Genomic DNA, 18,511 nt, shown 5'->3' with positions numbered 1-18,511 from the left:
AAATGTCAGAGTTCCCATATGAAAAAGACATTTACCATCAGGACTGTCCACTTTCATATGTTAACCAAACATTATTATATATAAACAGGAAGAAAAATTAGGTCTCATGGAAAATTTTAAATTTGAACATGAAAACTGCCACATTTTTCAAGTTACATCATTAAAATAAACATGTCAGAAATCAAACGGACTTGATTTTCCTCAGTTATCAGGTAAACTGATCCATTTCGAACACCAGAGCAGAAGCAGGCCTCAGACAATCAGCACAACCTCGTCACCTAATGACACCAAGGCCTGAGCGGAGGGCTGATTGTCTTTATCCTGGAGCCATCAACAAAACAGGGCAATCATGTCAGAGCTGACATCAGACTGAGGATTATTTCCGCAACAATCAGCATCTTTAAGGTCTCAAAGCTTGTATCAGAGGACAGCGCACGACGGACGTGTACAAGGCAACGTTTCATGTTCCATATAAGGCAATGGTCAGCAGTCTAATCTTCAAAGCCAGGCAGAGGAAACTGCTAACTGTCTTTAATAAGTGTAAACGCTATTATTAAAAGTTACAGGCACCCTAGTGATGGCAGAGAGTAAAGGTGCATGTTCCATGTGATGACCATGCCCCATAATGACTGAAAATGCTTCTTTAGTTGTCAAAGATTTTATTTTCTCAGATGTCTTTGCTCCACTTGCTTTAGTTGTTCTTTAGATAAAAGGTGCCTATGAATAACTTTATTGATCATGTGATTTAGGACACGAGGTCAGTCTGTTTATGTGTTGCAGTTAATTAATTCAGCAGGTAGGGGTCATGACCTCTCTGTGTGCCACTGGCTTTGCTGCCCAGTTTTTAGACTCCAGCTCTTACGACACACTCGATGTCCAAACTTGTTACTGCTCTGAGGTCAAGATACAAATAGTCATCTGTGTTAACAGCAGAGAAATCCCAGACGCCCCCTGCTCTGTGCCTTATTTAGAGTGGGAGAGTGACAGGAGCCAGAGGGAGCAGGTGGGTGAGGGGTCCCACCAGTGGAAATGATTTGTGAAATAGTCATCTCTGCCCCTTAACCTACAATTTGACCCACAAAGATGTGATCAAAATCTAATCAGTGAATGTAGCTGGATAAAAAAAGAAATGAAATTTAAGCCAGTGTGGACAAGAATTGATAAAGTGTTCATATAAATGGAAATGCAATATAAACACAGCTATGCTGTTTGCTGCAGGAGATAATTTGAAATCACTGAAAGCTTGAGAACAGCTACTAAACCAGGAGGAGCATGTCTGGTCCAGTAATCATGATAAATACAGAGCACAAACAGGTAATCAGTTACAGCTGGCTCACCAGTCATTGTTAACCAGGCTGTTGTCATAAATCTGACACGCTCAATCTCCTGATCACTCATGCTGTTTACTTCTTCCAGCTACACACATTTATCCTCCATTGTGTTTTGCTTTGTGTATATTCCTTATCTCAGGGACTTGATTCTGCTATTTTCCATTCTGTGCTGAATTTATCACATACACTACACAATTTGTTTGTGGACAGTCCTCAAAATCAGATCCTTCCCATCCCAGATGCACCTGGGCACCTGTGTGTACTATGGCTATAAATGTCCCAGACTGAAAAGCAGCACAACAATAACACACTCCTCTGAATGTGTGTCCAAATACTTCAGAGGACCAAAGTCTAAATGACAGCTCCTTAGTCCCTTACAAGGCAAATGAGAGTGTTTAATGCCTGCTGATGTGTACAACCTAATGTCAGACGGACCGCCAGTGTAACTCTAGTATCAGTGTGAGGTTGCCATGGTGACAAACAAGTCGGGGGGGGTCAAACTTTGTTGACAAACCGAGTGATAGGAGCACTATCCTCTGTAGGTGATGAGATATTCAGATGCACACTAATGACTCAAAGAAAACACATGAAGGCTCAGTTTCAGCTGTGTCGTTTCCAGATACACTGAGTTTACTTGTAACTGATCATCTACATTCTCCAGGTTTAGGTCTCTGTCAGTGTCCAGACGCTTCTAAAAGTGATTTGTTATTCTGCTGTTCGACTCCTCAGTGGACTGGACAGTTAGATCACTAATCCAACATACTGTAAAACCTAAAAAAGTAAAATGTCACCAAATGTATTAAACCACCCAAACAAAGCTCTGAGCTATGTTGAAATGCACAGAAATATAACAGTGCAGTGAGATTCTCTACAGTGGAAAGTACTACAAAGACATTACATTACATTTAGTGCAGGGGTTTCCAACCAGGTGGCAGGCCTCCCCAAGGCAGTCACCTAATAGATCTGAGGCATCATAAGATGACAGATTGTTTTGCCAGTTTATTGTGAAATACAGGAAATTACACCCGAGCATTGAGGTTCATTCTTTACACAGGTATCCATGATAAAATATTCTGAACTCAAGTGTTGGCAGAGCATAACTACAGTAGGTGTAGCCTGAAGGAGGGGTCCAGCCTGCAGCCACAGCAGGCCTATGGGATATTTCCCCATCTGCATCTGGGTCAGTGGTGCATGAAAGGAGCCTCTTGTTCCAACCATATAAAATGAGGCCAGATGTGGCAACAGCAAACTTAATCATTCAATTACAAAAAGTGATGAAACCATTTTAGCTGAAGCCTTAGATTTGAGTGGCACAGACCAAAAACACTGGCGAATAATCAGTGAACTGGTAACAAACCTGTTCCAGGTGACAGTTCCTGATACTCTCTGCATCTCACCCAGTGCTGCCAGCAACAGAGATGATTTTCCACAACCCACTTGGCCCACAATCATAGTCAGCTTACCTGGGAGAGATGATAAGGAAAGGAGGCAATAAAACAGCAGGTGAACACAGGACAGAGAAACAAATTAAGCACACGAACAAGAAGGCGTGGAGGCTGCGGCTGCGACTGTCTGATGCTCACCAAAAGGAATCTTGATGTCCACATTAGAAAGCGTTGGAGGTCCATCGGTCCAGGTGAAGTAACCGCTGGTTATCTGAAAACATGACACGTCAGAGATTAACTCCCTCCTAAACAGTAAACATGTTGACACCTAGAAATGATGGAGCTTCTGTGAGGCAATAAGGGGGGGTATCTGATGCTCTTCACTTCCATCCAAGATACGGTGAATGATGCACAGAGAATTAAATCAACAGATGAGTCAGTAAACATTTCAAAACTGGAAATGTAGAGCTGGACAGATCATTTCTATACATTTCATGATGATATGTGTATGATGTCATGATGATTTAGGAGACACAAAATCTGGCAATTCACTGTGTGACAAAACTGGGCCAGTTTGCAGTTTAGGAGAGGACGCACTGGCTGTTATACGTTTTTCACACATTTGCCTACTGGCTTTCTCTTTTCTCTCTCTCACCTTGATGCAAATGTCCTGGTCTATGTCCTGGGAGGATCTATCATCCTCATGGCTTCCCTCAGAGCTGTAGTTGTTCCATTCTTCCCTCTGGGGGTGCTTCCGGTTCACCACCTTCAAGGGCTGGTGGTGCAGGGGCAAAAAGCAGGAGGACGACGAGGGGAGAGGTTTAGAGGATGACTAGAAGAGGGTTGCATAACATTCAGCACAAAGGACAAAGGAGTAATGGTGATATTAACAGGAGGACAGTGAGGTGGAGGAAGGCAGCAACATTCACAGCAACATCATGGATGCACCAGAAGGAGAGTTAGTGAGAAGCAAATTGTGTCCTCCATGTTGCCAATACTGAATACATCCAAAACAATGTGTGTGTGTGCGTGTGTGCATACATACATGTACTTACCACAGCCTGGTATTTATTTTGGTTGTGATTGCTGGAGCCAGAGGTTAAGGTCGCTCTGGGTTCCTGTTCTTCTCCAATTTCATCACTAGAGAAAAACTCACTGAGCTTCTGAACACTGCAGTCAACACAAAAGCAAGAAATGGAGAAATAAAAATCAAACAAAGGAGAAACTTTCTCAATAAGAGCAGAGCCCTCCATTCAACTCTCACTACTATATCTGTGCTAAATAACATATCTGGGGTCCATTCAGCTGAAACCTGCTTTATTTCATTCATTTACACCAATTAGCCATAACATTATGACCAGTGACAGGTGAAGTGAACAACACTGATCATCTCTTTACAATGGCACCTGTCAGTGTGTGGGGTATATCATGCAGCAAGTGAACATTCAGCCCTTGAAGCTGTTGGAAGCAGGAAAAAGGGGCAAGTGTAAGGATCTGAGATTCATTCATCGTTTGCATCTTTGTTAAAATGGTTGAAATTTGAAAAATACTGTTCATTGGTCATTATGAAGAGAAACATTCAGCAGCTATAGTGATGATATCACACCTAGAGTGGGGAGTCTGTTTGATTTGTCTAAAAATTTCTGTCTAATTTGTCCTCACGACCACAGGTTTTACTCCTTTTACATATGCTTTTCACTGAATGGTCCATGCATTCATGCTCTTCCTGATAGTAGAGCTGTGGAAACAAACAGATTCACAGCTGCAGAGTGACATGAAAAAACAAGCTGAGGTGCTGAATCCACAATGTATGTTTTTTTCCTGGTGTCACAGCAAGTGTTTCAGATCGCACAATCCCAAAATAAACATCTTAAAAGGCACACAGGCAGCACCAAGATTCAAGAAAGAGCAACCACCCTAGTAAAAACACATGCGGCACAGTGGTGAGCGATGGCCTTCTCAAAGCCCCTATAGGAAATGTGTAATGTGCAGTTTTAAAGCAATCAAGCAGCAGCCAGTTTCATCACCCTCTGCCAGTCACAGCTCTGCCCGGTGAAGCTTTTCTGACAACATATAGCCAGAGACGATGGGACTGAAACTGGCATGGCCTCGTTGCTTGTACAGTGCGAAAGAACAGAGCTCTGCTTCACTGATTTTATGAGACATTCATAGAAGACTGTTACAATCTCGCAAGTGGTTGTCAGGCAGTAAATTCACTCACACTTGACTTTACTAATGACCAGAGTGTAAGGATCATGTATCGAGAAGGCGTGAATAATTACACTTCACGTAAAGCAGTGAGTGAGTGATTTACAGAACAGCAACACGTTGATGCTTTTGGTTTTCCTCATTCATTGAAAGAGAGAAAACATATTGTTTTGTAGCTCAGATGAACCCTGGTAATGTTTTGCTCATGTTTTTCTGTTGAAAATTCACGTACCCTACACTGCACAGCCCTAATGCTAAAGTGCTCCTGATTTGTTTAAGTTATTGTATTTGTTTTCTTAAATGCATGCAATATAAAAAGATGCATGACCCAAAAGCATGCAAGTTTTAAAAAAGGGTTGATAAATTGTATCCCTGCATAGATCTACAAAAATCTAAACAGAATGCCTGCATCAGCTTGTGTCCTGCAGCATCCTAACCACAACATTCTTGATTGTCAAACTAATTGTAAAGCTAATTTCTGAAATAAATAGGCACAATATTTCAGTGTCAGAGACCAGTGTGCTAAAAGGACTGAGAAATGAGACACTTTACATGAACTAAGGCTGATCTAATAAGGCCACTGATCTGTCTGCTGCAGGAAAAGGTCAAGCGTTTCCTTTAATCTTGTTGCTTTTTACTACTCTGCTCATTCTCAATAGTGATTCTGTTGTTTCAGCTCAAATCCCCAACTTCAAAACCAATAAACATTCAGAAACAACAATCAGTGTTTTCTCAGTTTATCTATATGTAGATTGTGAAGCCGTGGTCTTTGTTGGCATGGAGGTGATAAATCAGACTCACTGCCAAAATACTTTTTAGTTTCTCACCTAACAAGAGCCTTGACAGTGGAGCGCACCACGCTGGAGAGCAAGAAGAGGGGCGTGACCAGGATGTGAAAGAGGGACAAGGAGGCAAAGGCCACAGCTGGGGACAGATCACCATCCTCTGAGATGTGAACATGAACCACAAACGTCTGCAGGACAACAAGGAGGACAAAATATCTAAGGTTAGTCTGCATGGAGTTAGAGCCCTAAACCTGTAATTGTCACTCATGGCCAGTTAAACCCCATCAAAGATAAAATCAACTACAGTTAAACTCAAGTGTTGTTTACATTTGTCCTTTACAGTCATCCCTCTCATTGATATCGTCATCTGACTTTTCTAATTTGTCACCACTCCAGTCAACAACCATGGATGACATCTATAAATACAGGCAGGACTTGGTGTGCTGCCATCAGGGTGTGCTCCACTGTGTCACTGTGAAATGTCACTGGACATCTCACAGCCAGACTCCCTGGCACTGTCTTCGCTCTGTCCTTCACACAGGATGCAGCCACTCAATGGTTATGGGCTCTAACTAGACAACACAAGAGGCCGACTCCATGGCAGAGGACACAACCTTTTACATGAAAGTGATACTGGTAGCACTGGAACTGACACTCACCGTCAACACAGCTGCGATGGGAATAGCTGCATTCATGAAAACTGAAAGCAGAAAAAGAAACACATAGGAGGCTGTGAAGGCTTAGTCTGTGACTTTACAGAGTGAACGTGAACTATTTTTGAACATTCTTCTGCTGCCACTATGCATTCTCATAAAGGAATTAGTAGTGCATCAGTGTAAACTCACAGATACTCTGTTACAACTTCTCTTTAGTTTCACTCAACAATTATTTGGTTATGTGTAGGATGAGAAAATTCAGCATCGTTTTGGTTTCATAGAACCTTAACAAAACTAGTCAAACAGATTTAAAAGTACTTGACTGGGGTGTGCTGTTGAGCAGCAGTCTGCAAGTACATACAAGATACTGTATCATCCTGTGTTTGAGTCTTGTAAGAACTTTCGTTGCTCGTCATACCCTTTTTTATGGCAAATGGCCTATGATCTTATATTTACAGTATATAGGACTTTTCTATGCAAGGAAGCACACTCAAGGCACTTTACACTATTAGGCCAATCACCCACACACCACTGATATCACTGTAACTAGAATTGAACTGCCAACCCTACAATTAGGGCCTGACTCACTCCAACTCCTGAGCCACAGCCACCCCTAATGCCCACTACTTTCTTAGAATCAGCTTTATTGTCCAGGTCGTGTTGGACACATGAGGAATTTGACTCTGGTACAGTGGCTCTCAGTGCATGTGTGTACAATGCTCGTCCGTAAGGCAACAAGTAAACAATTGAACAAGACAAGGTCCCCCTTTGTCGTAACTTAACCAGGGCCCCCTCTCTCTTCCCTTGCTGGTGTTTCCTCCAAGTCCCATAGAGGGCTGCTGCCCTTCCAAGCAGAATGTCTGCACAGCTTTTTGCATTATCAAAAATTGGAGAAAAGGTGCTCAGAGTGAGCCATCTGATGTTTAGTAGCTCTTCTCCGGTGAAGATAATCTGGGACAGGTTGCAAGAGACAGAGAAAATGAGGCAAAAACAACAAACACATACCACTACCAAGGCAGCCATATGCAGCACCATGATGTTCCTCAAACTGTCACGCTCAATTTTTCAATTACATATTACCTAAAAACTGCAAGGATGTCAAGTTAAAAACAAGGTTGTAAATCGAGTCATTAAATACATTACAAAAAGTAAATGCTAAGCAAACTTCTTTGCACAAGATGTGTAGGCCAAGGAGTAATACTGAAATACACTGCTCAAAAAAATAAAGGGAACACAAAAAGTTGAATGTCTTATTTTTGTGTTCCCTTTATTTTTTTGAGCAGTATATTTCCTCTATCTGTAAATCAAGTCATGAAATTGTCCAGGAGAAAATTATGATTGCTTGCTCTTCTTAAATCAGCAATTATTGATCTTTGATTTGGACATAGTCTGTTAAAGGAGTGGAGCCATGTAGACTGTAGCCACGGTTCATCTGAGAGTAGGGAAGAAGATAAGCAGGACAGGAATCCAAGTAGTGAGTCACCAGGGTAATATACCACAATGGTATATTACTTTTGGTGAATGGGAAGTAAATGAAATTATGATTTGTCACTTCCTGCAAATACATTTTCTGAAGAAAAACATGCTGTTTTTTGCACTAATACATCAAGCTCAACTGTGCCAAGTTCAGCATGTGCAGAAGAAACAAAGGGCCTTACTGGATATGGATGTGTAAAGCGCAAAGGCCTGGAGGCTGGTGAGCTCTTTGCCCCTGGTCTCCTCCACGCTGTCACAGAAGATGTGCTCCCATGCGTACAGCTTCAGCAGCTTGATGCCCCGCAGCAGCTCATTGGTCTTCTTCAGACGTTCACTAGAGTACTCCTGAAAGAAGAGAGCGAGACCATGATTACACAACTCTAATCTGGCACAGGAAGGACAGACATACTATTAAAAAGTGCAGCCAGAGGACAACACAAGCATAAATCACCTCTACTATCTGGGTTCACTTGCCAACACAAACACCAAGGCCATTAACGCAAAGTGTTTTTCTCTAGTATGAAATCACACTCCGCAGTATCATGGCCGGAGGAACGAGCATCATTACATGGCAGTGCTGTTACTGAGTAGTAGCTTTATAGCAGTTAGAAGCAGAAGAAATCCTTGACATGAAAGAGCTCATCTGGCGTGATTGAAAACGGTGTTATTTTAATTTATCTGGATGAATCAAAGTCCTTGATCCCCAAGGAAACGATAAGAGTGCGTGTGAGATATAGAGCCGCATGTGACATCATGAGTCAGCACCATCATTACATCCACTTCATTACCTGTTACGATGTGGACAAACCAATATTGACCAATGCAGTTTGCAAAGTTCTGCATGATCCCCTTGAAACATAGCCAGCTCAGAGCCCACACACTCCAACAACACTGTTTACATTTTATTGTTTCCAAGTGGTAGATTAATGGCAACCAGTTAAACTGTGACCAGTAAAAACTATCCTCTATCTTCTCAATAGCCAGTTCCTCTGTAGTGCCTGTAATGTTCAATGCAAAGGAAACCAGGCATATTGAAGAAACTAAAATTTTGAACTAGTGAAAACACTAAATAAAAATCCCTGGGATCACCAAGGTTCACAAAGACCATGCTCTGGTAAATTGGCTGGTATTTCATCTAAAAGAAACTTCACACTGTACCTCATGGTGGTGCTACAGGAAAGGTAAGTAGATCGCCAGAGTCAGAAGCCTTCATCCTCTGGGGAAATCATAGATGCTATGATATAGCCTGCGGCCATACTCACCAGAGTGCTCTTTTGTGTTTGGGACAGCTTGGTGGCCACAAAGTACTGTACAGGAGCCAACACAGCGATGACGGTTGCCCCAATCAAGGCACTGATTCCCAAGAGGTAGTAGAGCAGGATCACTCCCATGATGATCTGACATCAGAAGATACACACACAGGAAGAAAGGAAAGGATATTCAGCTTTTCCAGAGAAAACAGAGTAAGACAAGATTTTAAAAGAGGCAGCCTTCAGCTATATGCAGCACTCTCCAAGGGCTGTCTGTGAACTGTATTATCAGTGTGCCGCTTTGTGAAAAGCAGAGACCTTGTGCACAATGAGAACATCAGCATAGAGATGCAAATGTTGAGAGAATGACGGCTGCCTTTCAACGGACATTATTATTTAACTGGCAGCATTGTAGTTCTCGAGTCCAGGACTCGGATTTAAGTTGGTCTCAAGTCCTGATTTTCAGGATTTGTGACTAGACTCGTGATTCGAGCATCGACTGCATTCGGACTCAGAAGTTGGAGAGGAGTACCCTGGCTTTTTCTTTTTTTGTAATAGACCATATTAATTTGGACTAAGATATTGATATTAAAATCTATTAACCTGCACTACATTGTATCTGGCACACTTCCGTCAAATCGTACACTCTGCCTTTTTATAAATCATTTTTATGCATTGAACTGCTGAGCAATATGGTGACAACTGTGTCAGTTGTGTGTAGACCTTAATGACTCGGACTCAAGTAATGGGGACTTGACTCGGACTATTCTTTGGTGACTCAACTACAACACTGTTAAGTAGATGTACGTATACACTTACATTCATACACACATGCTTACAAGCAAGCAAAGCAACATAGTTGTATAAGGTTCTTCTTTACTCCAACATTGGTGAGTAAGTGAAATGTTAAATTAAAAATGATTAAACTTCAGCTAAAAAAAAAAAAAAGGAAGCTCTCTTCAACCTCCACTGCCCATGTTGTTCAGTATAGTCACACACGGTAACTCTCTCTACCAGTTCTATGACAGATCACTCATGTTTCCACCTGTCCTTGGACTCAGTCCAGCCGCCCACCATCCTGGGGATCACATGCCAGATTCAGAAATCCCCAGGACACACAGAACCAGATGGAGATGGATGTGACATTCAGACACAAAGCCACTCCTTCATCTGTCACAGCATATCGGGTGTCACTCTAGCCAAGATGGATGATGAGTAAAAGAAAAGCAGGCTATAATTTTCTCCCTTTGTGTTTGGCATAGCAACAGTAACATACAGTTGTGGAAGTCACCACATGTGAAAAAGCTTTACCCTCCATTACACACAGAACTACCAGCTGTTTCTACTTTGCCAGATGAATTCCTCACTGCAGTATTTCCCTCAGCAACTCAAGAACATATTTAATCTGCCACTATCTTTTTGGGAGGTTGTCCTGGTGGTAAATGCTAGCACTGTCATGCTAACATGCTCATCATTAATAACATTAAAAATGACTGCATTTCATTTAGGTGAACCAGCTCCTCTGTTGTGTATGCTCAGTTATTGGCAAGGGTTACTGGGACAGTTCATAAATGGAGCTATGATTAACGAAATTTGTTTTCAGCTTTTCCTACTAATAGAAGTCAAAATATTTGCACTGAACACAATGTCTGCTAAAAGGGTAGCAAGAAACAGTATAGATGATTTTGCAAACAACTAGTGTAACTGGGGTAAGGTGACAAATAAGGCTAACCTCCACAAACATCAAAGATAATTAGAAACTACAGCAAAGATAAAAGGAAACCATTGACCCATCTTGGTTCACTGATGAATTTCAAAAGCCCAGTAACAAGTTTCATTAATATTGAGCACAATGGATTTATTGACAGTTCACTGCAGACAGGTAGGTGCAGATGGAGAATATTAATGCAGCTCAGGCCGCAGAGGGATCAGCTGGCTAATACTGTACTGCCACCGAAGGATGTGAGGGAGGCTGTTTCTGACCAGCTGTGGTCATCCTGTCATCCACAGATGGAACACTGGTGTTTTTGCTGACAGTTTGCATCAGTAACTTCATTGTTTATTGGTGAAGATAAATAACTTTTGATTTGCTGTTATATAAAGTGTAGGAGCATCAAAATACTGCAGCTGTTACCTGTTGCTTTTAAACTGTCTGCAGAAATGATACCTCCATAAGGAAAATTTACCAAGGAGACAGTACTGTATGTGCAATTTTGTGTTAAAAACACAATGCAGGGTGTGTTTTGGGCCCTGAGGTTCATTGTAATGTGCATTGAGCTTTTTCATGCAACACAAAGCCTGGGACAAGGCTTCCTGCCATGAAGAGATAAGAGAAGACTTTTCCTTACACACAATATGCGGTGCCAACAGAGGCCCATAAGTCAGAAGACACATCAGCCCAAAAACAGGAGAGGCACTGTAATGGTACCTTGGTAAAGCATTAGCACACTCACAAAGCTTAGTGCAAGTTTTACAATGTTTGCGTTTCATCAGCACCATAGCATTTTACCATGTGACTGTGATGCCATCTCTAAATCATCTCCATTTCAACTCTGGGGACTTAATGGTACAGTATATGAACTATCACACTGATTATACAACACTGGGTGTCACAACAGTATTACTAAGAATCCAAACTGACCGCACACATTTGCAGTTAAATATCTTCTTACTGTAACACCTGCTGCTCAGTTCTCAGTCTTCACATTTCTCTTTTATTTCCCACATGATGCTAGAGATGGCTTTGCCTCATACTGAGAGTCTGATGGGAAATGACTAACACACTGCACAGCAGGATACATAACAATGAAGATGGCACACAGAGCAACACAGCACACAACAACCCAGGGCAAAAAAATAGGCAGTAGAACAAACACCTTAGTTGAACAGAAGATAGAATAATGCAACAAAACTGAGTAAAATGAAAGACCAGGGCGCAACTTGTTCTTAACACCAAGTTCTACCATGCACTGCACTGTGTGGAGCTAAAAAGTTGTGCCTGAAGGAATTACAGTATAGCTACCGAGCCTATAAACGTAGCCACTGTAGCTGACATGCACTTCCTCAAAAAAGTAACTGCAAGTTACAGAGATATGGGAACCCATCATATTGTGATTTGTCAATATGGACTGCTTGTGTTTTCTCCAGAAAGGTTCTGATGCCAAGGGAGATCGTTATTTGTAACAATGCTGAGTAGCAAACCGAGTTGCGGCAACCAACCCCAGTAACAAAGTAGTTTTCTAATGAAAAGAAAAAAAAATAGAAGTTACTTTGATGTAACTCCAATTATATTGGAACGGTAAGTGCCTTTGCTCAGTATCACAGAATAAATGAAAGAATGTAAAGTTAGAGTGGCTAATTTACTATGATTATACTGCGCGGTCATGTCCGATACATTCATCTAAAGTCGCAATGCTGCTCTGACTGAACTATAAATCCAGTGCTGTCGTACTGTAGGTCTCTACAGCAGGACTCCCATTAGTCCATCAACTAACAACTCTGGCTTAACACCTCACTACTTACAGGAACAGCAGTAAGAGTATTCAGATCACACAAACGTGGCTCTTACTTGAATGGGCATGGCCCACAGGTTAGGAAGGAGGAAGAAGAACCATGTGAGCTGGTTGGTATCTATGGCAACCAGGTTGCAGATCTGAGCAACGGTGAGCTCTCCCATGGACATGTTTGAGGTGCACAGACGCATGATCTTGTTGTAGATTTTTGTCTGGGGAGAGGAGAAGCACAATCAGATCAAAAGGTTGACCCTTAGTTAACTCACTGACTGTTATTAACTGTTTTAGCTAAAATTTCTATAACACGGCACCTGTAATGCCCCACGCAGGCCGATGCCTGTTTCAATGGCCACATAGTAGGAGGCCTGGAGGAAGGTCCTCTGCAGGAGCAGGGCCAGGAAGAGCAGCACGGCCAGCACATATGCATTCTCCAGGAACTCCTTGGATGAAATGAAATCAATACCGAGCAACCTCATCTGGAAGCACAGACACACAGGGAGAGAGATGGATTTAACAATGCAAGTCAGGCAGGACCAAGCTCAGTCACACATGCTGAGCTCTGCAGGACTGAACTTTACTAGGAGAATTTCTATTATTAATGCATTGTTGTTTTTTTCAAAGTAAAACTGTTCCTGTTCATCACTTCAAATGTTCATTCCAAATGTGTCACTTCCATTTCACAGCAGGCTACAAAACTGTGTGTGAAACTCAGTCAACTGAAGAGGAGCCCCCAGGATGAATCTCACAGCTGATAGGTGGTGTGTGAGCTAAAAACCTATAGGAGATGGACACTGTATCTCTCACAAAGATTCATTAATTCTGCATCAGGGAGAAATCCTGGAGGGATTACAAATTATTGATTAGAAATGTGCCTCCACCTCAACTCATCCTTGAATTTTCTTATATATTGTCTCATTCTACCCTCCAAAGCATGTATTTCTTCCCTCTCTGTAAACTCAAACTGTATCCTGCTACAAAGTCAGCAGCTGAAATTACACATTATAAACTAAGCATTTACTGAGTGCTTCATATTTTACCACTTTGAAATTAACTCTAGATATTCCACTGCACTGCATAGATTACTTACAAACAAATAACCAAAGAATAACTCTTAGAGGTTTCCTGAGTGGGCGTCTGATGTGGCAGTCTGCCCTGCTTGGAGTCTAAGAAACTGAGACAGATCCAGCAGTAATAACTCTGTTTAATATTTAATGAGGCTCCATCTGGGCTCTAATAATCAAACTGTAACTGTAACCTTTAAGGGGCAGGAGGAAGCCATGTGCTCCTTCTGTCATGTATGCTGAAGCTGCTCTGAATTCTTGTCGCAGTTCTCTGTGTATTTCTATCAGCAACACAAAGCTAGTTATGTGACAGTTAAATCTCCTGTAGAAGCTCTGTTCCAACCACTAGTTTTGTCAACATGTCACGTTTCCTTCTGCAACCAAAGGACGTCACTGGCTCATAAATAAAACTGGTGGTAATAAGACCGGTAGGTAAGAAATAACACTGGCTGTTGCAGCTACACTAACACTGACAGGTGAGGTCCCCTCTCTGCAGCTTCTATGTGAAATCTGTGGTGAAAACAGATCAATAATCTCAGTGTGGTCCGGACACACACTATCAAAGGACACTACTGCCATTGTTAAGGCTGAACCAAGTCACAGTGAAAATAAAATAATTCCTCAGTGAGCTGCTTATGTTGAATAATGGGCTCCTGCATGAAAACACAATTTTTGTTATTGGTTGTTTTACATGATCAATTCTGTCCGTGTTCTTCTCATTGCTTAGAAGTGGGTGGTTGTTTATGTTGCCAGCACCAACAGTTAAACGAGATCAAACCACACAGTCAGTCCTGATAAAGCAGACTCACTTTTGAGTGTCACACTCTTAACATGCAATATACTAAGGATGCCTTTGTTACCAAACTTTACTTTTAGTACAGCTTATTTAGTAATGACAATATCATTTTTGGATTTACATAAATTTACATTTTCCTACAACCAAAAACATATGCCTTCATCATTAATTTGTAAGGCCCTTAAATTCAGTGAGATATGGCAACACACAGAACAAAAATCTACACTTCACCTTTCCTCTCAAAACCATTCTTTCTCTGCCTTGCTGTTAATTCACTTGTCAATCTCTTTTGCAAATGTTATAAAAAATTCTAAACTCAACCCTGACTGTACTGAACAGCGTTCTCCTAAGTTTAAGAACCTGTCACTTGGCCTTCTTTAACAAATCAGGTGCATTACTGTTACAAACATCCTTTGGATATTCTCAGAAACAAACAAACAAAAATATTCTGAATAACACATTCAGCAGCCACATTAGCAACCAAGCTTTGTTCCCTCTGTGATGATATCCTACTGTGTGCATGGCTGTCACACTCACCGGTGGCTGAATGGTGCGATTGCCCTTGCTGACGTGGTCGACGATGCCAGAGATGCAGAGAGGACCGGCAAAGCCCAGCAGGTCAGCCAGGAAGCGGAATGTGATGCTGAGAATTAGAGGTCTGCCAAAGGCTTTCTTCAGGGCCTGCCAGATCCACTTTGGACCCTGGGGTGCTGTGCCCTGGGGGCTCTGAAGGGAGAATAAAAAAGAGGGACAGGGCAGGAGCAATGTCAGCATGCTGAGAGACAACACTGAGGAGACACATTAGGCTGCTGAATGTCATTTGATGATTACAGCTAATCTACAGTGACTAAATAAAGTCAAAATTAAAAATATAAATCATCATTTATCTGTGACATATTGTTTCATTAGTGTATAATGAAGAGAGTTGGTGTTTAAGATGGGAGTAAATTGGATGGTTACTTCTTTGCAGAGAAAATTATGCATAGTCAATTCTCTCCGCAGTTCAACTGGCAGCACAACAAAAGAAAAGGAATCTATTGTACTGTAGGCTAGAAATCACCAGCCTGCTATCACAGTCAGAAGTCATTGTTTGAACAAAGAAGCAGAAACAACACCATTAACTTCAGAGTCGGTCCACCACTAAAACAGAAACCTGCCAAATGAGGCAAAGTTCAGGGTTTTCCATGACCCCTCCTGTTGCTGTATCATGTGGGGATTAACAGCGAGTTTCACAGTGATGCTCAGTCCACCATGTATAACTGCTCTGGAACCAGTGATGCTGGTTTTCCACTGGTTCAGTGATGCTGGAAAACCATGACAGAGAACGAGGACTGAACAAAAAGAGAAAACCGGCTCAAATGACTAAGAGCTGAAGAGATTTCCCAGACGGAGAGAAAAGCTGATTTTTGTTACATTCATGAATAATGTCTGGAATATATTAACTTCACAGACAACGCAGCAGATTGGTTCAGCAAGTTTGTTGCCTTGTCCTGTGAGACCTCACTGATCAGAGGTAAACAGACTGATACAGTGAAGTAAACACTGTGTGTGTGTGTGTGTGTGTGTGTGCGTGTGTCTTGGTGAACATGACTAAGTCATTCTCAGAACTAAGAGAACAGACGTGACTGTTAGCATGCATCAAACTGAACCTCAGCCTTCATATGAACTATGCTACTGTGCGCGTCATACACAAACACACACAAACACACATATCCTTTCTTTCTACCTTCAGGTCAAACTACAAGGAAGGGGGACGTTTCATTCTCACACACACGGAGCAAAACTAACTTCCCATGACGTGTAGCGCGTTCACCCCCACAGGGGTCGGGATGTCACCTCATTCAATGGGAATGACCAAGCGCCTCCATGCTCTCCTCTAAGTGCCCCTCCCCCCTCCAAGTCTCTCTCCTGGGATCCTCTCATTCCTCGCTCCTTAAGGAAATGGGGTTGCGTTCACACCGGACACACACGCAGCAGTGACGAATTTCTGTGACCTTCCAAACACTGGAAAACTATGACCCTGTAGAGGTTGCCCTTCACCTCCGAACCCTGACACGTGCTCCGCAAGTCAGCCGGAGAGCCAGGCAAAAAGAGGACAGAGGAGAGAAAGAAGAAATCATGCGAACCGGGAAACATCAGCAGTTTGATCTGCATTAATAAGACTGGAAGAACAGAGCAGTGACCCCCACACGGAGGGCGGACAAGGGACACAACAGACGTTTCAATTCACAACCAAACATTTTCATAATAATTAGAAAAATCAACTTCATTTCTCACTTTCCATCCATTTTCTGTGGTATACTGTTAGGTATTTTTAGTCAGATAGAAATTGGATAGATACTTTATGTATTAGAAATGTTTAGTGGAGATAGGATGTCTAGTTAGACTGTTAAATGCTTAGTCATGCTTATGAGTTTCTACAGGGTACATCTGGTCAAGGATAACTAGAGAAAAGTTGATGACTGTCAGCAGACAGGGTGTTTAATATTATTATTATGACGTGTATAACTGTAGCCTTAGCCATAATATGTTCTCATGTTTAAGTCACGACATGTACTAGAGGTCGTGAGAATGTTTTTAGTTACACACCACTTAACCAACAGACACACACATTGATTTACTTCATGTTTTGACTACTGCTATGACCAGCTGCAAAGCTGGCAACAGAGACGTCTAGGTTGACGTTTCTGTGTAGTATGGGGCTAGCCCAACCGAAGGGATATAATGTATAGGCCTGGTGGGTTCAGGGTCTTTCATCTAACATCTGCCTGCGAGCAGTTTGGAGGTGCAAGATACCTGAGCATGTAATGTTAATTTTTACCTGTGTTCATAGAATAAATCAGCACTGTTTTGTAGTTACTTGGACTGTCTCGTCTCTCAGAGTTAGCATGGTAAAAAGTACCGGGTACAACAATACATTGAAAGAGCTGCACTGAAAACTGGTGTTTGATTTCTCAAAATGCTAGCTTTCACATTTCAAAATAAGGTCCTTCATTTACATTTTTTCTCCCATAAACGCATCAGGAGCAATTTGTTTCAATGTCTTTCTCAGACACGTGGAGGTTTGCATGGAGTGCTAACCGACTGATCCACCTCTTCTGAAAGCTGTCTATTATTTTGTCAATTTCACTCACAGAAACAAAGATCAGCAGTCAAACAAACAGCAGTCTAACAAATGATGACAAGGTTTCATTGATATTAAACAGAACAGTCCACCAGTTTCTCTGCAAAAGCACATAGTGAAAATGCACACTCATGAAATAAATTCATTATTTGTCTAAATAATGTTTGGTGTGTGCAGTGTGTCACCCTGGTCTATGGGCTAAGTCGACTCAAGCACTCATACTTTTCACATAAAATTTCACAAAGACCATCAACAGTAAACTGTCAGTGCACTAACCTTCTGGTCTTCAAATGCCTTGCGCAGTTTTTTATAGTTTGTGAGGGCTCTCATGGCGATGGGCAGTTTGCCGATGACCTTGAGGTCGATGGGCCGTCTGTGGGCAGAAGTAATGAAGGTGTTCATCCACCAGTAGGTGGCTTTGGACAACAGGTTAACGAAGGGCTGCAGGAAACGGACACCCAGGTCCTGAAGGTCCTCGGGAGGCTTCACCTCTCTTGGGTCGGCGAAACACACGTAGCGCTGTGAGAGAAACACAAGTGTTGGACCCTGTGTCTGATCTGTAGTGGCCTGAAAATAAACCACTATAAAAACATACCACTGATTAGGCACTGAAAGACACAATCGTGACTTCTACAGAGATAAGACTATAATTTTGTCCATACTACATAAATAAGCTACAATACAGTGGATATACCAGTTGAACACTCCGAAGTCGTGGGTTTAATCATAGCAGCGCAAAGAGAAATGGTCTCCATTGTGCATTAATTCCAAGTTGTCTAACATCACCATGGCAATTGCTCAATCCTGGCAAAGCTTAATGTTTCAAATGGATGTTCTACTTTCACAGCTGCTGCTGGGAGCTTTTACATTAATAAAGGTCAACAGAATAGAACAAATAAATGTGGTACAGTGTATTATATGATGACA

General features: G+C 41.9%; 1 protein-coding gene across 4 annotated transcripts in view; it reads right to left on the bottom strand.

Moving 5' to 3' along the window:
* abcc8 (ATP-binding cassette, sub-family C (CFTR/MRP), member 8) overlaps positions 1-18,511 on the bottom strand; it is a 54,243-nt gene that overhangs the window by 20,865 nt on the left and 14,867 nt on the right. For 3 of the 4 annotated variants that reach the window (XM_020613764.1, XM_020613766.1, XM_020613767.1), the window contains 12 exons: positions 17,861-18,103; positions 14,998-15,186; positions 12,915-13,079; positions 12,660-12,815; positions 9,104-9,238; positions 8,024-8,186; positions 6,369-6,409; positions 5,752-5,897; positions 3,772-3,886; positions 3,372-3,548; positions 2,915-2,987; positions 2,689-2,794 (listed from right to left, as the gene is read on the bottom strand). In XM_020613764.1, coding sequence (XP_020469420.1) covers positions 2,689-2,794; positions 2,915-2,987; positions 3,372-3,548; positions 3,772-3,886; positions 5,752-5,897; positions 6,369-6,409; positions 8,024-8,186; positions 9,104-9,238; positions 12,660-12,815; positions 12,915-13,079; positions 14,998-15,186; positions 17,861-18,103 — 1,709 coding nt within the window. The remainder of the gene's footprint in view (positions 1-2,688; positions 2,795-2,914; positions 2,988-3,371; positions 3,549-3,771; positions 3,887-5,751; positions 5,898-6,368; positions 6,410-8,023; positions 8,187-9,103; positions 9,239-12,659; positions 12,816-12,914; positions 13,080-14,997; positions 15,187-17,860; positions 18,104-18,511) is intronic. The other variant, XM_020613765.1, reaches the window with a different exon arrangement.

Source organism: Monopterus albus, unplaced genomic scaffold (genome assembly GCF_001952655.1).
Source record: "Monopterus albus unplaced genomic scaffold, M_albus_1.0 scaffold138.1, whole genome shotgun sequence".
Classification (NCBI taxonomy): domain Eukaryota; kingdom Metazoa; phylum Chordata; class Actinopteri; order Synbranchiformes; family Synbranchidae; genus Monopterus; species Monopterus albus.
This window is presented reverse-complemented; position numbering and strand designations above follow the sequence as displayed.